This window comes from Myotis brandtii, unplaced genomic scaffold (assembly GCF_000412655.1).
Source record: "Myotis brandtii unplaced genomic scaffold, ASM41265v1 scaffold32, whole genome shotgun sequence".
Lineage (NCBI taxonomy): Eukaryota > Metazoa > Chordata > Mammalia > Chiroptera > Vespertilionidae > Myotis > Myotis brandtii.
Window position 1 is genome coordinate 1,277,225 of NW_005362269.1, and position 26,474 is coordinate 1,303,698.

General features: G+C 52.0%; 2 protein-coding genes across 2 annotated transcripts in view; both read right to left on the reverse strand.

Moving 5' to 3' along the window:
- Nucleotides 1-6,091, reverse strand: part of CSF1R (colony stimulating factor 1 receptor) — a 28,620-nt gene extending 22,529 nt beyond the window's left edge. Inside the window, exons 1-3 of the mRNA XM_005870468.2 lie at nucleotides 6,043-6,091; nucleotides 1,805-2,065; nucleotides 1,084-1,368 (exon numbers count right to left, since the gene is read on the reverse strand). Of these exons, the coding sequence (XP_005870530.1) occupies nucleotides 1,084-1,368; nucleotides 1,805-2,065; nucleotides 6,043-6,091 (595 nt within the window). The remainder of the gene's footprint in view (nucleotides 1-1,083; nucleotides 1,369-1,804; nucleotides 2,066-6,042) is intronic.
- Nucleotides 6,092-23,384: 17,293 nt separating this feature from the next.
- PDGFRB (platelet-derived growth factor receptor, beta polypeptide) overlaps nucleotides 23,385-26,474 on the reverse strand; it is a 37,651-nt gene continuing 34,561 nt past the window's right edge. Inside the window, exon 23 of the mRNA XM_005870597.2 lies at nucleotides 23,385-25,311. Within this exon, the coding sequence (XP_005870659.1) occupies nucleotides 25,128-25,311 (184 nt within the window). The 3' untranslated portion in view covers nucleotides 23,385-25,127. The remainder of the gene's footprint in view (nucleotides 25,312-26,474) is intronic.

The following is a 26,474-nucleotide window of genomic DNA, read 5'->3' on the forward strand; positions in this document are numbered from 1 at the left end:
CCCTGCCTCACACACACAGCCAGCTTTCTCCAGCTGGGTTTCTTGTTCATCACAACTGGTACATTATTTACTTTCTCTCTGGTGGATATCCCGAGCCGCTAGCCCAGTGCTTGGCACAACGTAGGCACTGAATTAATATCTGTGGCTGTTGTTGAAAGGAGATCGAATCCAGTTTCCTAAGAAATACTAAAGGACGCATCCAAGGTCCCTGAAGGGGTCATGACAACCGGGGCCCAGGGCAGCCCGGGGCTCTGCATGATGAAGTTTGGGGAAAGCACCCTCATGGCCTCTGCCTGCAGAGTGGGGTCCTTTGACTTCCTGGGCAGGTTCTGTGGCCTTGAGCCCAGGGCCTTGGGCCAGCCATGCTGCTCTGAACCTGAGCCGGGGCCTCCTTACTCACAGTCCTTCCGGAAACTAGAATCTCGTCCCCCAGTCCAGCAGGGGCGAGGGGGAACAGTGAGCCCGCACCACCACTGCCCCCAGCACCCCTCCCCCCCAGTTCAAGCTGTCCTACCTGCCCACCACCACCTCCCCCCATTACCCCTCCTTCATTTGCCCAGTGCCCAGCACCAGGCTGGCACTGAGTGGGAAATCCGCGCCTGAGTGTGTGGGAGAGCTTCGGGCCCTCCTTCCGTTCCTGGAACGTTCGGAGCTTTTTCCCACCTCATGACTTTGTGCCTGCCGTTTCCTCTGCTGAGATACACCTGTGAGGGCCACCTCCTTCTCACCATTCACATTTCTGCTCCAATGAAATGTCACTCTCTCAACAGGGCTCCCCTCCCCCGTCCCCACACACCCGATTCCATCACCTCGTTAATGGCTTTCCTAGCATGTTCCCTGGACTGAGCCGGTTCTGCCCACTGAGTTATTTACTTGCGTGTGGTCTGTCTCCTGCCCAACACACCTTGCTTGTCTCGCCCCACGAGGTGGCCCCTAGGTGACTGTGGCACAATTGGAAGGAAGAGGCGAAAGAAGGGGGGTACCCTGTACGTCCCATCAGGCCCGGCCCAGCTCCCACGAGCATGGTGGCCAGCCCTCCGTCCCTGCCCGCCAGGCCTGGCCTGCCCCTCCCGGCCCACGCACCTTTTTGCACTTTGAGACGGATGGTGAGCGATGTCACCATCCTGCCGGCTACTCGAGCGCTGCATTGGTAATTCTGACTCTCAAGGAACTTGGCCTTGTGGATCGTGAAGCCGTGTCGGGGTGAGAAGGAGTAGTTGGTTTGGCGCAAGACCTGCCGGTTACGGTCCCGCATCAGCGTGACACCGGCCTCCAGCGCTGGGTCGGTGAGCAGGCAGGGCAGCAGGGCATCCTGGCCCTCGAACACCTTCACTTCCGGGGACAGCAAATTCCAGGGCCGAGCAGGGTCTGGGGTACAGCGGGACACAGGGTCACAACTGCCCTCCCTCTACCAGGCCAAACGTCTCTGGACCTTGGTGACAGGGAGGCTGAGAGACGCCGAGCATTAGCCTGAGGTCACCCAACACCAGGGAAGCTCTGCTGATGCTTCGGAGTGGGGGCTTTGGAGCCAAGTCCAGCCCTATTACCTGCTGCTGTGTGAGCTTGAGCACATGACTCAGCCCCTCTGAGCTCTGAAAAATGGGCATCATATGGAACCTACCTCACAGGGTTATTGTAAAGACTACAGTAAATTAGAAGTGCTGCCACAAGTCCTCCTTTGTGGCAGACACGTGATAAGGCGGAGCTGTTTTTTTATGATGGGCAGCATTAAGGCCCAGCCCTCCTGCCCATTCCTGCTGGGGCTGCTAGGCCAGGCCTCTGGGGTGTGGGCCCGAGTCCTCACCTTTGACGTAGAGGTGAATGCTGGCGCTGCCCCCTAGGGAGTCTCCAGGCTCTGTGCAGCGATAGGTCCCCGTGTTTTGGAAAGTGGCATTGTTTGTGGTCAGGATGCTGCTGGGGGCATCTGGGTCCAGGGTCCAGTGCGGGTAGGAGATGGGGCCGACCCATTCCACGCTGCCGTTGCCCACACATCGCAGGGTCACGGTCGCGCCTGGCTCCACGACCAGCTCAGGGACACTGGGTTCTATCACCGGGACCCCTTGAGCTGGTGGAGGGAAGAGAACAGACAGAAGTGAGGCCTCAGGTGACAGCCCCTGGGCCGTTCCCTGCCTCTGAGATGGGTGGTGCTTGGCAGGGGTGGTGCTGGGGCAGGGGTTCAGCTGTGACTTGCAGGATCACCTTGAACAAGTCTCTACCCCTTTCTGGTCAAGTCTCTGACGTCTCTGGCACCCAGCAGGCCCCTCCTCTGAGAAAGAAGGACTGGAAACTTTCTAGGCCTTCCACCAGCCACTGTCCCTCGGGGGCCCCTAGCCCCTGCCTCGCTCGGACTTCCCAGCTCCGACTGCATCCTTCTTCTCCCAGGAGCAGAGTCCTCCCGCCTCCTGAGGGGGCTGCAAACTTAGTGCCACACGTAGGGCCTGGCTCAAAGCAGGGGCTCAAACAGGGAAAGGAGGCGACAGATGGATGGGAAGTTCACGGCGAAGTCCTCCAACTTAATTCACACGGGGAAGAAGAAGAGGTGTAGGATCTTGGCCCAGCAGAATGTAAAAGGTTTTAATTCTTCTGCGTGCCCGCTCCCACCATTGGACATCTGGTCTGCAGCACAGTGGGATGGTTCAGAGGCTCCGTGCCTCAGTTTCCCCACCTCTAAAACTAGGACAATAATTGTACCCATGTTTTGGGATGTCGGGAGGTTTAAATGCATAGAAAGCCTCCAGTGGTTCTCAACCTGTGGGCGAACGACCCTTTCACAGGGGTCGCCTAAGACCATCCTGCATATCAGATATTTACATTACGATTCATAACAGTAGCAACATTACAGTTATGAAGTAGCAACGAAAATAATTTTATGGTTGGGTCACAACATGAGGAACTGTATTTAAAAGGCCAGAAGGTTGAGAACCACTGCTTTAGAAGGTCACCAAATAAGTACTCAGTAAGAGTTAGCATTGCGTTTATGATCCAGTCTACCCGACCCCCAGCACTGTTGTGTTTACAGGAGAGCCAATCTCTTTTAAGGAAACTGTTTTTGAAGGAGAAAAGAGAACTTGAAACCCGTATCAGGCCCTCCGGGAAGAAGGCCCGTTGCCTCTGCAGGGTCAGCATTTCTCCAGGGCCGAAAATAGGGGCGGAGGAGGGAAGTGAGAGCTGATTTAAGGCCTCGGAGGGGCTGCCAGGCGCCCTGGCCTGCGCCGGCGGAAACACATTGCTGGCGCCCGGCCGGGCCCCCGGTTTCCGCTCCACCTGTGGCCCTTCTCCCTGGGATGCTCTCACTTCTGCTTCCCGGCCCTCCTGGCCACTGTCCCCTCTCCGGGGCAGAGGCTCCAGGAGAGGCAATGCCACCTGCTGGGGGGCAGAGCACCCTGGGCTTCGGGCCTGGCTCTGCCGCTGACCCTCTGGTGCCCCTGGTGAGTGCAGCCCCTTGGCTCTGACGGTGGGAAGCCGGACACTTCAGCCCCGAGGGCAGGGCGCCTCCACTGTCCTTGGGCCTTTCCAACTCAGGTCCTGCCTACAGTCAGTGAGCCACAGGCCCGCAGGGCTGGCCGAGCCCTCAGGGCTCTGCAGGGCCTCCCACTCAGTGCAGTCTGGCCCCGCAGCACTGGCGTCTCCTAGGAGCTTGGTAGAAATGCAGTCTCAGGCAGCACCGGAAACCTACTGAGTCAGATCTGCGTTGTAACAAGATTCCCGGGTAATTCGTATGCACAGTAAAGTTTGAAACGCTTTGCTTTAGTCTAGTCCGTCACTAGACTAAAGGGCGCCTCCACTGCCCTTCCCGAAAGCATCTTAAATGGATCCGCCCCTGCCATCCAACCCCAGAGTCAGAAAGTTCTTCTCTGTCAAAGATTGCAGAAGGCCCTGACCCTGGCCAGTGTGGCTCAGTGGGTTGGAACATCGCCCTGTGCACCAAAAGGTGATGGGTTTGATTCCCAGTCAGGGCACATACCAGGTTGGGGCACATGTGGGAGGCCACCGATTGATGTTGCTCGCTCTCTCTCTCTCTCTCTCTCTTTCTCTCTCTCTTTCTCTCTCCCCCTTCCTCTCTCTAAAATCAGAGGAAGGGAGAGGGATGGGTGAGGATTTTAAAAGATGACTTCAGGAGGGTTTAATTTATATTTTGAGTTTGTACCCATCAGAGGTGGGCAGCCTCCCTGCCTGAGCTTCTTTTTTTAAAATATATTTTTATTGATTTCAGAGAGGAAGGGAGAGGGAGAGAGAGAGAGAGAAACATCAATGATGAGAGAGAATCATTGATCAGCTGCCTCCTGCACACCCCCTACTGGGGATCAAGCCCACAACCCAAGCATGGGCCCCTGACTGGAATTGAACCCGGGACCCTTCAGTCCGCAGGCCGATGCTCTATCCACTGAGTCAAACCGGCTCGGGTCTGCCTGAGCTTCTGATCAACACAAGGGGTTGAGGAACTGGTGGATATTGCCAAGGCCAATATGGGGGGTGGGGGGCAGCCCTCCTGTGCCGTGTGACCAGTGTGGGGAGGGCAGCAGTGTCACTCCTGACAGGCTGTCCGCTAATCCCCCAGAGCTGGCGCTGCCCTGAAGCAGCTCAGCGACGCAGGCCCCGCTGGGGGCTTCTTGCAGGGAAGAGCTCGGACTGTGGGTTCCACGGTGCGTTGGAAACTTGGTCCTCCCTTACAGGCTGGGTACGCGCCATCCCCTGTCTGCCCCTCGGGCCGCCCTTCTGTCCTCTGGGACAATTCAGTGAGCTACAGCTCCTGCCCCGGCGCTGCCTCGATTGCTGCATTTCTAACCTCCCTTCTGGCCTTGACACTCTGATGTCTCAATTTTTTAACCTTTAAAGGTCAGAGTCAGACTGTAATCTGTGATCTCATCTGGTTCACAGGCGCCTCCCTCTCCCTCTCCCTCTCCCCTGCCCCATCCCGCTAGTCTAGCAGGTGCCTTGGTCTCCTGGAAATGCGGCCAAACAGAGGCATCTGTCCTGTGTTGTCCTGGGCATTCACGCAGGACAGGGATGACATCCTCCACTTCACCCCCTCCCCAATTCTCCTCCTGCTGGCTTAGCTGGGAAAGGAAGGCCTGCTCAGGCCCCGTCCTCCAGGGTGGATGCTGGGCATGGTGAACACTGACCGAGGCCCCCTTCTACGCCTGTCCACGTTCCCCCTCTCTTCTCAGCTCCCCAGTCCTCCCCATGCCCCGAAGTCCCTTCCTCCCACTTATTTGAAGGACCCTTCAAATCATCCGCTCCCAGGATGTCCCTCGACCTCACTCCTCTCTCTCTCTCTCTCACACACACACACACACACACACACACACACACACACACACCAAGGCCTGTAACCCTGTCCCTAGCCCAGGGTCATAGCAAGACTCTCCCCATCTATGGTGCTCTGACCCTGTTCCCCGACTCCCTCGCAGCAGCACCCCACAGCCTTGCTCACTCGCCTCTTCTGTCTCCTTCTGACCCTTTACCCAAGCCTCTCAAGGAAGGGCCCCTGCCTCTTTGGGCCTTTCCAACTCTGGTCCTGCCTAAGTCAGTGAGCCACAGGCCCGCAGGGCTGGCCGAGCCCTCAGGGCTCTGCAGGGCCTCCCACTCAGTGCAGTCTGGCCCCGCAGCACTGGCGTCTCCTAGGAGCTTGGTAGAAATGCAGTCTCAGGCAGCACCGGAAACCTACGTTGTAACAAGATTCCCGGGTAATTCGTATGCACAGTAAAGTTTGAAACGCTTTGCTTTAGTCTAGTGACTAGTCCGTCACCGCCCCGACACCTGCCATCCAATAGGTGTGGACACTGAAGCCCTGAGAGCAACAGGGGCTTGCTCAGGACACACAGTGAGTCAACATCTGAGCTGGGACTGATCCACCACCCTGGCCAGGCTGCTTCTGCCCCTTCAGCACCTTTCCAAAGCAAATAGCCACAAACCTGCAGCCCAGGCGGGGAGATGGAAGCACTGAGTGGGTACACCCAGTGAGGGGCAGGGGGTTAGAGTCCTGCAGGGAACCTCTCTATCACAGGCCCCCGCCCCCAGGGCCCTCAGTTCTGCTCTTACCATGCCAAGTTGTGGCCACCAACAGGACCAGCAGAGGCCCTGGGCCCATGGCTTCTGCGGGGAGGCGGCAGGCTGACGCAGGGCTGGGGGTGCGCAGGCCCTGGGCTCCCAGCTGCTAGCTCTGCAGGGACCAGGAACGCTGGCTGGACACGTTCCTCTCACGCACCAGCTATTTGTCTTGCTTCCCTCTTCTTCCTCCTCCTCCTCCTGGGCTCATCCTTTTCTTCCCCTTTTAGCTGGGCAAGGCAACCACAGAGTTTGGAAATCTTGGGTCTTTAGAAGAAAACAAAGCCATGACCCCCAGGGGGAGGGGTTGGAGTCTGGGGCAGGGCCAGCCGGAGTGTGAGGGAGCTGGTGAAGGTTGGTGCCCTCCGAAGCCACCTTCAAAGGGTCCCGGCGGAGGAGATACCCCCAAGGTCAAGCCGTCAGCCAGTCAGTAGCACAGATAGGTGTTTCCAGGGTGACCAGGTGGCTCTGGCTAAAACATGAGGGAAGTTAGGTTGGTTTGGGAGAACCTGATAACAGCAGCAAGAAGCTTCAACTTGTAAGACACTCGTCAGCCAAGCCCTTTACAGTCATGATCTTTGGTCCCCATAAAAGCTCTGTGTGGTGGGCACCTTATCATTCTCATCTCACAGACGGAAAAACAGGTTCAGAGAGATCAGACACTTGAAACTTGCTGTGTTTACACAGCTTCCCGATGGTGGAGGTGGGGTTGGGATCCAGGCTGCCTGGCTGTAGACTGCCTTTTCTTGGATGCATTAAGTTTTAATTTAATTTTATTTTAACAGAGTCTAATTGTGCTGCTATATTTCTTAAGAAAAAATAGCATTCTCCTGCCCTTCCCTTTCCTGGAGGCAATTACTTTTATCCCTTTTAGTTGATTGCTTAGTATTTCCTTTCTTATTTCTAAATAACATGGTTGTAAAGTTACTTCCTAAAACTAAAAAAATCCCAATATAACATTAACTCAGGAAAATGATTATTCTTTCCATGTACTGAGATATAGGTAATATATTTCATATATACATGTTTTTTTTCAAGAACGTGTTTTGAACCTTTGGAAATCATGAATCGCAAGCAAAACTGACTCAAGAAGAAATAGAAAATTGGAATAGATCTAGCAAAGAGATTAAATCAGTCAACAAAAACCTCCCAAGAAAGAGAAGCCCAGGACTAGATAGCCTCATTGGTGAGTTCTACCAAACAATTAAAAAAGAATTAATCCCAATTATTTTCTAACTCCTTCAAAAAATAGAAGATGAGGGACTACTTTTCAATTCATTCTATGAGACCAGTATTACCATGACACTAAAGCCAGACAAAAACATCACAGGAAAGAAAACTAGACCTATATCTCTTCTAAATATAGATGCAACATACTCAACAAAAATATTAGCAAACCAAATCCCAAAACATATTAAAATGATTATACATATGACCAAGTGGGTTTTATCCCTGAAATGCAAAGATAGCCCAACACATGAACATCAATTTAATACACCAAATTAGTAGAATGAAAAAAATTCTGCATGAGCATCTCAATTGGTGCCGAAAAGTCTTTGACAAACTCTAACATGCTTTCATGATAAAACAGCAAACAAACTAAGAAAAAAGAGCAATATTCTTAACATGATTAAGGGCATATATAAAATATGCACAGCTAACTCAATGGTGAAAGATAGAAAGCTTCCCCTCCTTAGGTCAGAAACAAGACAAGGAAGACATTTCACCACTTCTATTCAACATTGTGCTGGAAGTTCTAACCAGAGCAATCACAATGAAAAAGAAATAAAAGGCATCCAAATTAAAAAGGGAAATGTAAACTATCTCTATTTATAGATGACATGATTCTATATTCTAAAGAACTATAATAATAAAAGTGTAATATGCTAATTAGATCAGATAGCCGAACGACCTTCCGGATGTCATTCCGGACATCCTTTCGAACAAAGCTGCTCCGGCCGCGGCAGAGGCAGTTAGGGGCGATCAGGCAGGCAGGCAAGTGGTTAGGGGTGATCAGGAAAGCAGGCAGAGTGGTTAGGGACGATCAGGCAGGCAGGCAGAATGGTTAGGGGTGATCAGGTAGGCAGACAGAAGGGTTAGGGGTGATCAGGCAAGCAGGCAGAGGGATTAGGGGTGATCAGGCAGGCAGGCAGAGTGGTTAGGGGTGATCAGGCAGGCAGAATGGTTAGGGGCGATCAGGTAGGCAGGCAGAGGGGTTAGGGGTGATCAGGCAGGCAGGCGAGTGATTAGGGGCGATCAGGCAGGCAAGCAGGATGGTTAGGGGCAATCAGGTAGGCAGGCAGGCGAGCAGTTAGGAGCCAGCAGTCCCAGATTGCAAGAGGGATGTCCAACCGCCAGTTTAGGCCTGATGACACACATAGGGATCAGGCCTAAACTGACAGTCGGACATCCTCTGAGGGGTCCTGGATTATGAGAGGGTGCAGGCCGGGCTGAGGGACTTCCCCCCATGCACGAATTTCATGCACTGGGCCTCTAGTCCTATATAATAAAAGCCTAATATGCAAATCAACTGAACGGCAGAATGACTGGTCAGTGGGGGCCGAGGCCAGCGAGTGGGAGGCACCAGGCCAGCCAAGGCAGGTGCCAGTGGGCAGAGAGAGGGGACAGCGATTGGGGGCAGCAACCGGCAATGGCACGGCAATAGGGGGTGGGGCTGGCCACTCCCCGGCTGGCGCTGTCTCCCAATCGGCCCACTGGTCGCCCCCTGCAGGTCACGGAGAGCGGTCCTAAGCTGTCAGTTGGACATCCCCTGAGGGATCCCAGACTGTGAGAGGGCCCAGGATGGGCTGAGTACCCCCCCTCCCAGTGCATGAACTTTTGTGCACCGGGCCTTTAGTCTATCAGAAAAACCCTACCTACAAGAGCTAATAAATGAATTCAGCAAAATTGCAGGATACAATATCAACACAAAAAAAACCTCCACTTGGTATTTACACTAGCAATGAACAATCCAAAAAAGTTTTCTTTTGGTTTGCCATAACATCTAAATGAATAAAATACTTGGGAATAAATTTAACCAAACAGATGTAAGACATATACACTGAACACCCCAAAACAATGCTGAGAGAAATTAAAAAGACTAAATAATGGAAAGACATTTTATATTCATGGATTGGAAGATTTAATACTATAAAGATGGCATATTCCCCAAAGTAATCTACAGAGCCAATGCAATCCCAATGGCCTTTTTAAAAAAAATGAAAAATGGAAAAGCTGATTCTCAAATACACATAAAATTTCAAGAGACCCCAAATAAAGCAAATCAATCTTGAAAAAGAACAAAGTTAGAGTCACACTTTCCAATTTTAAAATTCACTGCGAAACTACAGAAATCAAAAGAGTGTGGTATCAGCATAAGGATAGATATATAGATCATTAAAATAAAATTGAAAGTCCAGAAATAAACCTTTATGTCTATGGTTAATTGATTTTAACAAGGGTGCCACGACCATTCAATGTAAAAAGAACCATCTTTTCAACAAATGGCGTTAAAAGGTTCTGGTCAAGACAGTGGAGAGATGGACACTGTACTCTCCTCCCATGACCACACCAAAATTACAACTACATGATAGAACAATCACCTGAATAACTATCTGGAGACGAGCTGAATAGAAGTCCTATAACTAAGGATATAAAGAAGCCAGGAGAGATTGGTAGGCGGGGCTGAGACGCAAAACAAGCTGGCCCTACACCCATGTGTGGCGGTTGAGAATCTGAAGGGGTATCTCAGCTGCAGTGGTCCCCTTAGAAGCAAGGGGACCAGCCCCACGCCGGGCTCCCCAGCCTGGAACACCAGTGCCAGGAAGAGGAGCCCCCATAACAACTGGCAGTGAAAATCAGAGGTATTTCATCTGTCCTGGTAAGATGGAAGGCTGCTGGAAACTCAGGCATCTTCTTAAAAGGCCAGTGCACCAATTCTCGCTTGCAGGCACTCACCTTGGGCTCCAGCAGAGAAACAGTGACTCCAGGGGCACCAGACACATGTAGGGGGAACCTGAGTTGTATGGCTGCAGAGAGAAGGCTGGGCGGATAACCACTGTTTTCCTGTGTTGAGCCCTCCCTCCGCATGACCGCATCTGAAACCTGTCACTGCTCCTGCACAACCCAAGGCTCTCCCAGCGACAGTCAGTCTGGGCCTGGGCCTGCGTTGCCATCATTCTTAAAACTCTCAAGGAATCTCTGCAATCTTTCTTAAAAATCTCAAGGAATTTTGGTCAAGCTTGGAGGTTCCAGAAACACACGGGGGAAAACTGAGTTGTGTGACTTTAGGGCACGAGCAGAAGGGACAGCTGCCATTGTCCCTGTGTGGAGCCCTCACCCCACACATTCAATCAGATTCTGCATTCGCCTGGTGAGCTCTCCTAGCTCCACCCTCATGACTCCTTGAGACACTGACCCACTGCCAAGGTCTGCAGGCCCCACGCAGGTGGCGGCTGGGCTCAGTGTACTCTGAGACCTTTGCTGGGTGGCCTCCCGCTCAGGACTGGGGCCAAATTTAAATCTGTATGAACCTTGTAAATACCACTTACCCCACCCTGGCGACTCCCTGAGAGGTTGCCTCACTCAACTTGTGTAACACTTTATACCCTTTAGGCAGCTGAGTTTTGCTGGCAGCTGGCCGGTTGTGGCGGTTCTCGGAGTGCCTTGGGCCTTTTGCTGACCTGCTGCAGGCCCAGTACTGGTGGCAGCCAGCCTTGGTTCACAACACGGCCTCTTCCATGTACGTCCAGGCCCAGCACAGGCAGCTACCAACCATGGATCGCTTTGTAGCTCCTAGCAGGTGGCCGCAAACTAGTCACAGGCAGTATATCACACTGAACTGCATTGGAGCCCCCCAACAGTCCCCCCAAAACCAACACACTGGTGGCCAGCTTCAGACCACCACAGAGCACCACCCGGTCAGCTCCACAAGCAGCACACCCAAAGGGTAGCCTCAGCAGGCACCAGACCCTGCCGTGGCGAATCCCTCTCCGTGGGGTCTGCGCCCCCACGGCAGACCATACACTGTGGTGACGGCCAATCCTCAGAGCCAGTCAGCCTGAGAGTCAGTCCCACTCACTGACGTGACAACAGCAATCAAAGGTCAACTACAACAGGATGGCAAACGCCACTCACACAAGAGACGCTGCTGGAGCGCACAGCTCAGGTGATCAAGGTGACTGTGTCACTGGGGCCCACAGGATACCTACTACGTAAGGCCACCAAGCCAAGACTGGGAGACATAGCAGATCTACCTAGTACATAGGAACAAATAGAAAGGGGCAGCCCATACGGGAGAGAGAGAAACATATCCCAAACGAAAGAACAGGAGAAATCTCTAGAAAAGAATACCCTATTTAACAACTGCAGAATACACATTCTTATTAAGGACACAGGGACATTCACCAAGATAGACCATTTCTGGGCCATAAAAAACAACAACAGCCCTAACCAGTTTGGCTCAGCGGATAGAGCATTGGCCTGTGGACTCAAGGGTCCTGGGTTCGATTCCAGTCAAGGGCATGTACCTTGGTTGCAGGCACATCCCCAGTGGGGAGTGTGCAGGAGGCAGCTGATTGATGTTTCTCTCTCATCGATGTTTCTAACTCTCTATCCCTCTCCCTTCCTCTCTGTAAAAATCAATAAAATATATTTTTTAAAAAACACAACAAAAAACCTCCCAAAACATAAAAAGTTAAAATAACTAAATTATACAAAGTTTTTCTTGTACCATAATAGAAATTATTGGCAGAAAGATATCTGAGAAATCTCAAATATTTGGAAATTGAACAAACAATAAACTTATAAACCTTGAGTCAAAGAGGAAATTGCAGGGAAAATTAGAAAATATTTTAAATTGAATGAAAAAGTAATCATCTGAGTTTTACTTTAAGAAACTAGAAAAGTGAAGAACAAATTAAACCCAAAGCAACTATAAGGAAAGAAATAAAGATAAGAGCAGAAATCAATGAAATCCAGAACAAACAAAAAAAGAGAGAAATCAATAAAACTAAAACCTGTTTCATTGAAAAAAAATCAGAAAATATCTAAGAAAAAATTTAAAAGACAAAAATTACAAATACCAAGAATGAAAGAATTGACATCACTACTGTTAGGTCTGATCAAATAACTGAATCCAAATAATTGAATAGATACCCCCTCCCCTGAGAACGGACCTTTAGAACACTTCACACTGACATTCCCTTTCACTTAGACCACATTCCACTTGCTAAGACCATTATCTTCCCCCTGCGGACCCGCCCAGAGAATTCTCTGCCCAGAAAAAGCCTGCCTAGAGTCCTTTAAAATCTCTGACTCCCTGTGCCTGGGTGCTGGTGCCAGTTTGGGGCTCAGTCATCTAATTTTTCAGATGACCTAACAAATTCATAATTCTTTACCCCTTTTGGCCTCGTGCATTCCTCCTTCTGCGACCCTAACAACTACCAAACCTACCGATACTAAAAGAATAATAAGGAAATACTATGAAGAACTCTAGCCCAATTAATTCAACAAGTTTGATAAAATGGACAAATCCCTTAAAAGATACAAACTGCCAAAGCTCACTCAAGAAGAAATAGATAACATGAATAGTCCTATACTTATTAAAGAAATCAAATTTATAATTTAAAAGTTTCTAACAAAAATAGCCCTGCAAAATTCTAGGCCCAGTGATGTTGCTGGTGAATTTTACCAAACAGGGAAGAAAGAATAGCAATTCTACACAAACTCTTTCAGGATGCAGCAGCAAACACCATTCTATATTACTATTTGCTTTCACACCCCCCCCCTTTTTTACACAAATGCTCACTGTAAGATACTTGTCTATAAAGAGGATCTAGGCCCCCAAATGGAAGTTCCCCCAAATGCTTCTCCTTCCAACCACAGCCCATTTCCCAGCAACAACCATTGCTAGGAGTTATGTATGTAGCCTTCCCAAAGTTTGCACTGCATGTGCAGGCTCATCCATGTATCCATTCATGCATTCATTCATCCACTCACATATCCATACTTTATCATATGCTATTTATCACATTGGGGCTTGGATTTTATCACTTACCAACACATCTTAGAAATCTTTTCATGTCAGTTCATAGAGATATACCTTGTTTTTTAAATTGCTGCACTGTATTCATGGTATGAACATATTATAATTTATTTCACCATTCCTCTACTGAATGGATGCCTTGGTTATTTTAGATTTCCTCCCCTTGTAAACAATATTGCAGTGAACATCCTTACACATGAATCTGTGTACATGTGCCATCATTTGAGCAGGATCCAACCCTATAAGGGGGGTTCTTGGGTCAAAGGGTCAGTACATTAAAATGCGGAACATGGTTAAATTGCCCTCCAAAAAAGAGACCGTATGAATGTAGACAGTGTGTGGGAAACCTAGCTTCACTATATTCTTGCTGATATCAGATATTATTGACCTTTACAGTATTTCCCAAACTGATAGAAAAAATTTTATTTCATTGAGATTTGAATATGCATTTCCCAGATTAGTGGTGAAATGAACTTTTTTTTTCATGTATGTATTGGCTATTTGGATTTCTTCTACAGATATCCTTTGTCCATTTTTCTATTTGTTTCTTGCCTTTTATTGATTTGTTGGGATCTTTTCTATTCTGCATCATGTCTATTAACCCTATTATCATATGTGTTGGAAATATTTTCTATCAGTCTATGACCTCTCTTTTACCTTTCTTTTTCGGTGTCTTTATTTACACAGAGGATTTTACTTTGCATGTAGTCAAATCTGTTGTCTTTTCATTTCTGGCTTCTGAATTTCGTGACTGGCTTAGGAGGAGTGAGCCCTTTATTGTTTATCCAACATTTTCATTTTGATTTTTTCATATGGGCCTGGGACTCAGTGAAGTACATATTGTCTCCACTGTAGAGATAAGAAAAGGGAAGGCCAGAGAGGGTGACATCTCGTGTCACACAGCTACTTTGGGGAAGACTCAGAGCTGGAATTGGGAATCTTGGGGTCTCACACCCAAGTCATTACTTCCTGCTGCCTGGGTCATTGGGCAATACCATTCCCCACAGCCCCACAGCATTCCTGGCAGGTCACCTGCGTGCCTCCTGTCGTTGGAGAGCTGGGGCCCTTGCTTCCCTGCGGGGGACAGATCTGCTTCCCTGGGGCACCTGCCTGCTGCACATTGGACTCCCAGGCAACTCTGTTCCCTGTCCCTCCACAGGTCCGCAGCAATGTGGGGCACCCTGCGGGGCACCACCTCTCCAGGTTAAGCACTCTGATCTCTTAGGTCCTCCTGGAACGTGGTCTCCCAAACACATCTGGTCATCATCGCTCTCATCAGATCTTCAGCAATGTGCAGGCTCATCAATGTGACATTCACTATTTCAAGTCCAACCCATTTGGAGGGAGCTCCTTTGTGTGATGACAGGAGCACATTTGGATGCCACAGGGGGACAGAGATGGACAGTCTGCCAGGGCTTCAGAGCAGCAGCTTTAGAGCTGGGCCTTGGCTGAGACCTCTAGTCAAAAAGAAATCCAGCAGAGAGACTGGAGTGGGAGCAAAAGAAGGTGAAGAGTCAGGGCTCCCTGTGGCCAGCCAGAGGAATGGAACAGCGGTGGAGGTGAGAAGCAGGTGAGCTCCAAGGGCTTCCACCTGGTTGGGAGCTCAGGCTGCATCCTGTAGGCTGTGGTTCTTAATAGGAGCTTCTAGAGGGGGGACCTCCAAGTATAATCCAGAGATTCCAGCCTCAGAATCACAGGGGGACCTGCTAAAATGCAGATTCCAGGCCAGCTGAATTAGGGCTGGAAGGTGGGAACCTCATAGGTAGCAGGCTCTCCGGGACTCCAATGCTCATTTCTCGGCTGAGGCCACTGCCCTTAAAAGCTCACCGATGGCCCTGAGGAAACCTGCTCATCTCTAACATGTAGGTGAGGTTTGTGTCTGATCTCAGGACAGGATGCTTGGCTTTCATGGGATTCTCACAAAGTCCCTGACCCAGGCTGGCAGAGCTCCCTCTCAGGCGGAGGGTGCTGAGGTGAAGAAGGGATGTGGTTGGAAGGGGAGGGTGGAGGCCACAGTGGCCCTGAGGGGTGGCCCAAGCCACCTCAGCAGAACCCACCTTTGTCCCCAAGATTAGAGGAAGCTGCTCGCCCTGTTATGCCTGTCTACCCTAGAGCTCCTCAGACTCCCTACCTCCAGGAGGCCTCCCTGCCCCTGGCAGGTGTCCTTCCTGTGCACCCCAGGCCTCCTGGCCTCACCCCTATTCCAGTACGTTTCTCACTCGGCAGGCCTCAAAGGTCGATCACAGCCTCACTGTGTGTCACGCAGTGTGCCAAACGCTCCTTGGAGATTTCTCATTGAATCCCCAACCCTGGAGGTACGTGTGGTTATTATCCCAAGGCTCAGAGACGTTAAGTCACTTCCCTGAGATCACACAGGTGGGGAGGGTGTTTCTGCCTCCTGAGCACGTGGTGTACCTGATTGTTCTGATCCACTGACATTAGCTGTCTGACGGATGAATGAGAGAATGAATGAATGAACAAATGAATGCTGTGTTGCAAAGCTCTCTGAGCAGGAAGATACTCGGTCCTCCTGGGAATATGGCATTCGGAGGCTCAACACTGTCTCAGTGTTGTTTCTGAGCCAGGCACCATGCCAGACTCTCTGAATATTTACTTCCTCTACTTCTGTCCACCATGAAGCTTGTTCTATTAATTATCCCATTTTGCAGATGAGGAAACCAAGGCTCAGAGAGCTTAGGCCACTTGCCCCCAAATCCCAGAGCTGGCAGATGACAGAATTGGCCTATGCTAACGACCACCACGCTGTCCAGGGTGACCCGGGTCTTCCCCAGCAGCAAGCATGAGGACCACCAGGTGACGTGGGTGGACGTGCCCTGGGGCTAGTGACTCCTGCCCGAGGAAGCCACAGCGATGCATCGGGATAGTGACGAGCAGGGACCCCAGATTGACATCACTCTTTCCTGTGGCAGAGGAACTCCGAGAGGGTTTGCATGTCAGCCCAAGGATTAGGAAATCCCAAGGCGACTGCGTGGGCCATGTCACGCTGCTGCCCAGACTGAGGCCCATCCTCACCTCCCTGCCTGGTTCCTGGTAACTCCAGACCCCATGGCAGGGACAGCTTAGGCCCACCCTTCTGATCCTTCAACTTTAGCCCCCACCCCTGCCCTGGGGACAGCCCATGCCTGGCAGATGGGAACTCGGTCAGTGCTGGACACGTGAATAAATGGGCAAACGGATGAACATGTAGAAGGAATTCTTTGCTCTCAGAAAACATTGGGCAAATGCTCTGTGGGTTGAGCCCTGTTTGGGGCCCAGGAAGGAGAAGGCTCAGGGTTCTTCCCTGCTGGCAGGGCCCTCCCCGTCCTGCTGGGAGGTAAGACAGGCACGGCGGTGGTGGGACTAGATTGCAGGTGATAACCCTGATGTGGATTGATATTGACATGATTTATCATCAAAATGGGGACCTTTGAGGCCAAAAGGGATGCTATTAATAATTGCACTAACTCCGGGGCCTAAAGAGGGACCATTCTGAGCCACCCTGTCCATTGGGCACTCTCTGTGCACCAGTCTCTGGACTAAGCTCTTTGCACAGATCCTCTCGCTTGGTTCTCACCTTGGGGGCACTATAATTATCCCCTGCTCCAGGTGACGAAAGACAGGCTCGAGCCACACAACTGATAAGTGACAGAGCTGGACTTGAATCCAGGATCTCAGTCCCAGAGCCCATGTGTTTAACCACTTGCCTTTGGCAATGGCCGGGGCTTTCAAAGGTCAAGGTAGAGAGGGATGGCTTAGGCTTTGGAGCCAGACAGACCAGGAATTGCATTCCCCACTACCTGTGTGACCCCAGCCAGGTCCCTGGCCTCTCTGTTTCTTCATCTGTAAAACGGGAGAGGGGTTATTGACTCAGTTCCAGTGCGACAATAATGCAGGTGACATGCAGCCAACAAACATTGATTGAGCATTTACTTTGTGCTTGGCCCTAGAAACACAGTGGTGAATGCGGCACGCATGGCCCTCCCCTCTGGAGCTCACAGCCTGGAGGCAGAGCCAGGAGAGGAACCAGGACGGGGAAGATGCAGGACATCCTGGGAGCACGGAAGAGGGGAGACGAGGAAGAGCCTGCCTAAGCTGAGACTGGAGAATGAGGAGCTGAGGGGAGGTACAGGGAGGAGTGGGGGATATTCCAGGAAGGAGAGACGCATGGTGAAGCCTGGAGGTGAGAGAGTGCATAGGACATCTAGGGACTGGGTGTCAAACGAACAAAAGGGCCCACCAAAGGCACAAATACTGGGCTGGGCAGAGAAATCAGTTCCAGCTGAGAGATCAGGAAGGCTTCTTGGAGGAGGTGGCTTTGTGCCGGCCTGGAAGTTAGAGCAAGAGTTTGCCCTTTAGCCATAGGGAGCTGGGCATTCTAAGTAATAAGGACAGCACCAACAGAAGTGCAGAGGTAGGGCTTCTGCACAGCCAAAGAAACGATCAACAAAATGAAAAGGCAACCTACAGAATGGGAGGAAATATAGGCAAATCATATATCTGACAAGGGGTTAATATCCAAAATATAGAAGGAACTTATACAACTTGATAGCAAAAACGTATCAGATTAAACATGGACAGAGGAACTGAATAGACATTTTTCCAAAGAAGATATGCAAATGGCCAACAGGTACATGAAGAGATGCACAGCATCGGGAGATGCAAATCCAAACCCGCAATGAGACAGCGCCTCACACCTGTCAGGATGGCTGCATCAGCCAGACAGGATTGGCAAGATGTGGAGAGAAGTGGACCCTTGTGCTCTGTAGAGGGTTGGCAAGCTTGTGGCCCACACAGGGGTAGGCAGGCCTTGGCGGGCAATGGGAGAGGCAGCAGGAGCGGTGTGAGTCAGGTCAGGGAAGCTTTGAAGACCACACGAGGGAGTCTGGACTTGGTTGGGCCATGGCGAGCCACTGAAGGTGTTTGAGCGGAAGAGGGCCAAGATCATCGATTGCTCCAGGAAGGTCAGCAACGAAGAAGAGAAACGCTCATGTGTGGGAGCTTCCATCTTGTCCCCGCAGAAAGGGAACAAGACCTCTGAGAACTCTGTGTGATTTTACAGAAGCTGCTACTTCCCTGCGTTTGTATCTTTTTAGTTCCTTGCCGTGATTACCCTGAAACCCCAAACCAGAGACTATGGGACTACCTCCAAGCCGCTAGGAGGAGAGGAACCCAAGGGGAACCATTTGGCAGGGCAGGCGAAGGGGGCCCAGAGAGCAGGGCAAGGGCCGAGCCGGTGGGAGGGGTCACAGGGAGACGTCTGGCATCTGTGATGTCCCTGAGTCTCTGCTGGATCCTGAGAAGCGACAGTCCCTGGCCTAGGCCGGGCCCCCTCACCAGGTCCCTGGGCTGCAGTGGCAGATTGGTTCTAAGCTGTGGGAATGTGTCACAGCTCAGAGAACCCCAGAGCCTTACTTCCAGGAGGAACCCCCCCCCCCCACAGGAATTCAGGAGTCGCACCCTGAGCAGGCAGCCGACACCCTGACCCCAGGGCTCCTCCTGCTCCCCACCCAGACTCCCTAAGGGAGGCAGTTGCCAGGACACCAGACTGTGTGTGACCGAGGGCCAGCAGTCCATGGCTCTGAGCCGCAGCCTCCTCACCTCAGAGGGGAACTGATCTCCCCTTGGCTGGTCTCGTAGGTTGATTGTGTCACCTGGGGCCATCCATGGAAACACACTCTCTAAACAGTGAGGGTCCAGGGTAGAGAGGGGACTTCGGGGTTCCCAATGGGTGTGATGCCCTCTCTGGGCGTGGGGCTGGGAGCCCACCTTCCAGAGTTGAATCTCGGGAAAGCCCCCGCCTCTGAAGCCTGGGAAGCCCTCTGGTTCCGCCAGGTGCCCTTCCGTCTTCTCTACCACTTGTTTGCGGGATTTTTTGTTTTTTGGGGTGTTTTTTTTTTAGCAGGCAGAAGAGGCTCCAGACTTCCAGAAGGCCACGGAACCTCTCTAGAATTCAATAATGCCATTTTCAGCATTTTTGTGTTTGATTTTCTTAGCCTCCCAGAAACTCTTATGAATTTGTGTGTGTGTGTTTTTTTAAAAAAGGGAACTTTTAGGCTCCAGTACCATTTTCAATGTCTATTCCCTCTACTCAGCAACTCTGTGTCCGGGTATTTGTCCCACGGAAAAAAAAAATGTGCAATTATAAATATATTTCATAAACAGTGGCCATTCCAGCATAAGCTATAACTTTGGAACACTAAACGTGCATCAGTAGGGGGTTGGTGAAATATTTTATGGCACAGGCACATTTTTAAATTACATGCAGCTTTCAGAATGAATGAATGAATGAATGAATATCTGTATGTACCACTGACCTGGGAGTGTGTTCCTGATGTATTAAGTGAAAATAGAAAAGTAGCAAAATGGTAGTGCTGATTGTGTTTTAAATTGTAATGTCGTCTCTGTATACCTAACTACAGATACAAAATGCAAATATTAGTATGGGTATGAGGGATGGGGGGACTGGGAGAATATCACTAAATGATTAACAGTGAGTCTCCATAGGTAAAGTCCTACACACAGAGTTGCAGAATAAGGAAGACAAGCGCTAGAAATGTTACTGGAGCCTAAAACAGAAAATACAGACTTTCTCTTTCTCTAGTATGTATTCGGTAGTGGGTATTTTAAATGCAGGCAGATGTTGCACGTTTCATAAAGGCAACTTTTAATTATTTTGATGCTGAATAAGAAACTAAAATAAAAGAGGATGTTTAGAGACAGTGCCCTAATTCAAAGGAGAGACATGAATGGGAGGTTGTAAGGCACCTTATCCACTGAAGGTCAGGGCCCGGGAGCAGCAGTTTCTTTCCCTCTTTTTCCAGGAACAAGGGCCCTGGCTGTGAATAGGGCGGCGGAAGAACAGTGTAGTTCAGGTGGCTCATCTGTCTGGGAGGAAAATGCCAGCTCACCCGTTCCCTTGGGCCTGCCTGAGTGGCGAGGTGGGGAGGCAGGAGCCAGCCGGGGCTGACCTATGGTTACCCTCACCCTTCCCCCACCCAGGCTCCTATCCCCACTGCACAGGGGGCTGTGAGGTCCAAGCCCACCAGCGAACACTTTTTTATTCTTTCATCTAGCCTTCAGATTCACTTAGCTCCTTCCTCTTATCAGCAGGTTCCTACCTCTCTCTTGGGGACCCAGCACCAGGGAGGCCTGGAGTCAGGAGATGGGTTGGGACCCAGGCTTCCCCACTCCCCGGCCCTCTAACCTTGGCTGGGTGCTTTCCCTCCCTGAGCAATGACGTGGGACTTGGCCGGGACCAGGCCCCTATCCCATCCCTGTCATATTGACCAGATGACCTTGGGAAGACACTTCACAACCTCCCTCAACTGGTTTCTCCTTTGTAATCTATAATAAAAGCATAATATGCAAATCAACCAAATGATAATATGCAAATCAACCCAATGAGCCAGGTACCACTATTATTCTCATACTAGTGACCAAACGGCCGAACAGCGGAAGGACCGTCCGGATGATCTTCCGGAGGAAGCCGGGGCTGTGAGGGCCGAGGCAGCTGTCACAGCTGTGAGGGCCTACTCTTGCATTAAGTTCGTGCATCGGGCTTCTAGTCTATATATATAACAGGCTAATATGCTAAGTGTCCCTCCAACCATCCACTGACCACCAGGGGGCAGATGCTCAACGCAGGAGCTGCCGTGATGTGCACTGGCCATTTACAAAGAAACGGCACCGCAAACCTGGTGCCCACAAAGCCACACTCAGCTTCCCCCAAGTGGGACATAGGCCCTGCCACCACCCTGGAGCGACAGCCCACCAAATCACAGCCAACGCTGCCGAGACCCCATGGCGCAAAATGCGGCCCACAGCCCAGCCTAACCCGGAAATGGTGGCTGTGGGCGCCGGGTACCAGCTTCCTCTCCCTAGCAACTAGCCTCCTTGTAGTTTCTTCAGCCCAGGAACATGACTTACTTTATAGCCAGGTGCAAACATTTTACACTTTAACCAAATGTCTGTGAAGAGTTTTCCTGTGCCTCATCTCATTTGGTCCTCACAGAAGTCCTGGAGTAGGTAGATAGGAGACTCGGTAGAATCCTATTTTCTTTTCATTAGCCAGAAAACGGAGATTTAGAAAGTTTAGAAACTTGACCCGACGGAAAAGAAGTAAGAAATAGTAGATCTTGAAAATGACTTCAGGTTTTCTCACTGCACAGAATATAGTCAAACACTGCTGCAGTTAAATATTTTACCCTTTGTTCTCCCTGTGTGACCTACAATAATAATGTGCTTTGTGTTGATATTTACTGCTGTGTTGCTAACAATGAGCTGAAAGAGAATTAATTTCCAGCTCCACTGGGCTGGAAAAAGTTTAGCTAAATCAGAAAGCAGGTCTAATTAAGCAACTTTATTTTATGTCTATAAAAGGCCAAGTTGACTCACGCATGCGCGATACATAAAGTTCTCACTGGCGCCAATCGCACACGTGTGTTTCCATCTGTCATTGTCGATTGTGAATTTGTTTGGCCTTTATTCTATATCTATAAAAGGCCAAGTTGACTCACGCATGGGCGATACATATAAAGTTCTCGCTGGTGCCAATCGCACACGTGTGTTTCCATCTGTCATTGTCGATTGTGAATTTGTTTGGCATTTCTATTATAGAGAAAGGGCGAATAGCGATATTAAAATATTTCTTCTAATTAATTTCCTTTCAATGTGCACGGATCCATGCACTGGGTCATTAGTATGAGAATAATAGTGGTACCTGGCTCATAAGGTTCTCGTTTGGGTCAAATGAGAAAACGTGTGTGAAGCAGGACAGCCCTGGCACCTAGTAACGGCTCAGCAGTGCTCAGCTGCGTTTTATCATCCCTGATCTCTGCACAGCAGCATTAGCTCCACTCACTGCTGGGGCAATGGAGGCCTGCGTGGTGATCCACCAGGTCCAGTGTGGAGCAGCCTGAGGCGGCAGGAGCAAGCCTCCTGCCCTCCAGACAGAGGCTTTTTCCGTGAGGGAGGAGAATCCCGTCTGGAATGTGCTTGTTTATTCTCTTCGCAGGGTCACAGGGTGGATGCAGGTCTTGGCTTATTCATCGGCTACCACAGCCAGCAGAGAAGGGGTCAAGTCAGGACCCCGGAGGGTGGGCTTGGCCTGGCTGGGCCCTGCCTCTGGCGGGGTTTCCCCTGGCCTGGCTCAGCTGCTCCTGAGTTGGCGGCTGGGCTGGGACGTGAGTCAGAGCTGCCCCGTCTCCCTTCCTCTCCCCAGAGCAGCCACAGCCCCAGACTCCTGGAGGCAGTCGAGGGAGAGGCCCCAAAACAGGGTGCCCTCCCCCAGCAAGATGCCCCTCCCCAGCTCAGCGAGAGCAAGGGGTGGCCAAGGTCACACCGTGAGCTGTGACAAACCTGGTTCCACCTCAGATGACCTCTCCCAAAAGGCCCAGGTGGGAGGCCCAGGAAGGTCCAACCTGGGCCCAGGACCCCTGCAGTTGGCCCCCTGCCCCTGGTAGCTCTATGGCCTCTGGCCTCTGCTCCTGCCAGGGTCTCCCAGCTGGGTCGGGCAGTGGAGCCAATGGGAGGAACCGAGCTGACCAACAGGTACCAGGACGTCTGGCTCACGGCAGCCCCACACCCCTGAACTCCTGCAGTCATGAGGGGCGGGGGTCCTACCAGGTGTGCACCCCTCTGCCCAGCCTGGCGAGCCTGCCCTCAGAGCCACAGCCAGCCCCTCTCCCTCCCTGGCCTTGCCCTGGCTGCACGCCCCCAACATCCTTCTTCGTTCCTCTTCCTCTCCCCTTCACCCTGTCTCCTCACTTCTTCCTGCTCTGTCCCCTTGGGTGCTCTGTCTGCCCTCCTCCTACCTGGGACCCCATTGCTCACGGGGCCTGGATCCTGGGCTGTAGTGGACGCCGTGCCTCTCAGGAGTCACTGCGGACGCAACCTGGCCCCAGGCAGAGTGGATGGGGAGGGCGGGGCGGGGGGGAAGCTTAATAGCCAAAGCCAAAGCACATGGTGGCGTGGGGTGGGGTGGGTGGGGTGGGACGGCAGGAGGGCTTCAGGCTTCTGAGCCTGTGAACAGTCCTGCCCACCCTGGGGCCAGGCACCTGCAGAGCCAGGGGAGCCCTCCCATTTCCCAGCTTGGAAAACCGAAGCCCAGTGTCCAGGTCACCCAGCTACTAGCAAGGGGTGGGGTGTGAAAATGGCCATCTTCCATGGAAACCAGACTCAGTGCTGAAGGGACCTGCGTGGGGTCCCTGTGGCTGAGGTGAGGCCTGTTGGCCCCATTCCACTCCTGCCACCAACCAGACACAGGTTCCCAAAGCCGCCAGAGATCACCGAGTCTGTGAGAAGCACCAGTTTAATATTAAAATCTTTCCCTTACAAAAAAGTACACGGATAGGAAATTTTGCTGGCATATAAAATAGCACTTCTGTTGTATAAATGTGAGTTAATGTGAGTCCTAAAAATACTTGTAAACCTAGGTGATTACATCTTTGGTACCGTAGTGAGCCCAGTCCCTCTCCTCAGGGGCCCGGGGCAGGGAGGTGCCAACAGCATAGGGGGTGGTGCCACCCCCTTCACCCCCTGCCGTCTTGGCCACAGCCCTCGCTCCTTGAGCACTTCAATGCCCACTGGGCTGGGTGGCTGGCAGAGACAGTGAGGTGAGTGGGCCTGGGCAGTGACAAGCCAGACCTCAGGGATGGGGCAGCTGGCAGGTGAGAAGGCAACCCTCAGAGTACCCACCTCTTGTACCCCTCTCCCAGGTTCCCCTCCAAGTCTTCTTGTCGTTTCCAGGGCCCCCGGGGGCCCTAACTGTGCATTGTCTTTGGCACAGACCTGGACAGCAGGTGCTGGAGCGGGAGGCGCACCAGGCGCTCTGATTGGCCCTCTCCGCCTCTGTGGCCCCGGGCAGCTCCAGAGGGCATTGTGGGTGCTGAAAGGGCCCCAGTGGTCTTCCCATGTCCCTGCTGTCCCTCGAGTCCAGGCCTGGGCAGCTGGCCTTTTGGAACTTGCCGGGGCCTGGGGAAGGGGCACGTTGCTGAATGCCTGGAGTGTGGTATGTGGACTGGAATCTCAGATCCCAGCTGACCTCCAGGATGGAGGTTTGGGGTGTTCGGCTTTGTTTTATCCGGGCAAGTGTGCACCCTAGGAATATTTCAGAATGTTCGTGCTGGCAGGCACCAGAAGTCAATGAGTCCAACCTGCTCATTTCAACAGGGAAAGCGGGCCCAGAGAGGGCCAGGGATTCCTGCACGGTCTCTCGGCGGGTCCAGTGCGCATACGGTCCACAAACTGGTCCTTATGTGTGGACACGTCGCACAGGCACGTCACACACTCATCACAGATGTGGGTCCGTCCGGCCCTGGAGACTGGTGGTGGAATAAGACTGGCAGTGATGAGGACGCAGGAGCCAGGAAGACATGGACAGGGCACTCTGTATGGGGAGGTGGCTCTGTGTGCCTGGGGCAGGGGCTACAGGCCCGAATGTCCTGGCCCTGGCTCAGCCCCTCGCTCTCATTAAGCATGGACGGCCCCAGACCAGCTCGGGCCTGGGAGAGTGAAGACTGGCGTTGAGGGAGGAGGCAACACTGTCCAAGGCCAGGCCCCAGCTAAGCCAGGAGCCAGGGACACCAGGTCCCCTCCCCAGCTTTGGGGCAGATAAAGTACAAGGAGAGAGCCGAGCTCCTTGAGGGGTGGCTGGCAGAACAGAAAACAGTTCCTCTACCACCTCATGAACCTTGAGAATCTCCCAGGATTCCAGCTTCCCCCCTCCCCTGTCAGCCAGGGGGAGAACCCCAGATTGTGGGTCACCAAGTCCGACTTCCCCATCTTACAGATGGGCCAACTGAGTCCTTTGGGAGAACTCTGGCTCAGAGTCACATGGCCTCCCCAGAACAGAGGGCTGGTCATGGCCGCTGCAGGGCTCCTGCCTCCTAAGCCAGCCCCAGGGGTTGGGGTGCAACATGTCAGGAGCAAAAGCTGATAGGACAGCGATGGGAGGCCCGGCAGGCCAGGCCAGCAGGCGCAGGGTGCTGGGAGGTAGAGGGGGAACTTCGGGCAGGGCAGGGTGGGGGCCAGCCCCCTACAGGAAGCTGTCCTCTGCCTCAGCCTGGTGCCCGGGGCAGCTTGAATCCGGCAGCCACTCCGGCTCTGCCTCTGGCTGCACCTGGGACTCAGGCTGTGGCTCTGGTTCTGGTTCCTCTTGGGGCTCCAGGGGGCTGTCACAGGAGATGGTCGAGGAGGTGTTGACTTCATTCAGGGTGGAGCTAGAGGGAGAAGGCCAGTGAGCGAGAGGCTGAAGGAAACCACAGCAAAACAACAACGGCGTTCAAGAGCTTTGTGCCCGGCCTGGCACTGTGCACGTTATGCCCTTTGGCTCATTAATCCTTGTAAGGACTATGCAGGGCAGGCACCACGAGGAAAGTGCCGCTCAGAGAGGTTCAGTCATTGTCCGGCACCACACAGCGCTTCAGAGCCGATCCGGCTCCTCCAAAGCCTACTCCTCACTCATCAGTGTCGCCATCTCCTGCACCCCTGAAGGTGTATACTGCCTCATTTAACCCTCACAGCAACCTCCAAACTGAAGGGCTTATGGTTTTTATTTTACAGATGAGGAAACTGAAGTTCAGAGATGGCAAGCAACTTGCCTGAGGGCACACATGGGGGCGGGGGGGCATTCACACCCCAAGCTGTTTGAACCCTGAGCTTAAGTCCTCTGCACACTGTCTACCGGAGCCTTGACTGTTAGCTGCTTCCACAGGCCGGGGGCCTTCTAAGTCCTGTGTGCTCCTCGTGCTCAGAGAGAGCAGGCGCCTGCCGGTCTCCAAGCAGAGCTGGGACCCAGGTGGGGCTCCTGCCACTTCACCGTGGGCTGGGTCTGGCCTCATGGGGAACCCTTCTCTCCAGCCAAGGGGGGACACTGTCTGAACAGCAAGTCCAGGCAATAGCTGGGACTTCCTCCAAAGCCCTCCCCATACTCTAACTTCACCACATCCCAAGGCAAGGAAAGCACGAACCTGCTTCCCAGTCTGAATTCTGGCCTGAACTGTAGGCACCTCTGCCTCCTACAACCACTCCAGCTCCCCAGAGCCCCCAAGGCATGGTTCTAACACAGACCTCAGGCCTGGGGCTGGCAATGCCCCGTGGTCACACATGGGAGCTGGGGTGCTAATTAGGTTTCTTCCTCTTCTCCTTATGGCTAGGACAGGGCCTAGGGGAGAGCAGATGGCCTGTTTGTTGTTTAAATTTATAGAGAGAGCCGGACTGGTGTGGCTTCGTGGTTGAGCATTGACCTATGAACCAGGAGGTCACAGTCGGATTCCTGGTCAGGGCACGTGCTCAGGTTGCAAGTTTGTTCTCTCTCTCTCTCTCCTTTCCTCTCTGAAATCAATCAGTCAACTTAAAATAGACTTTTATTGATTTCAGAGAG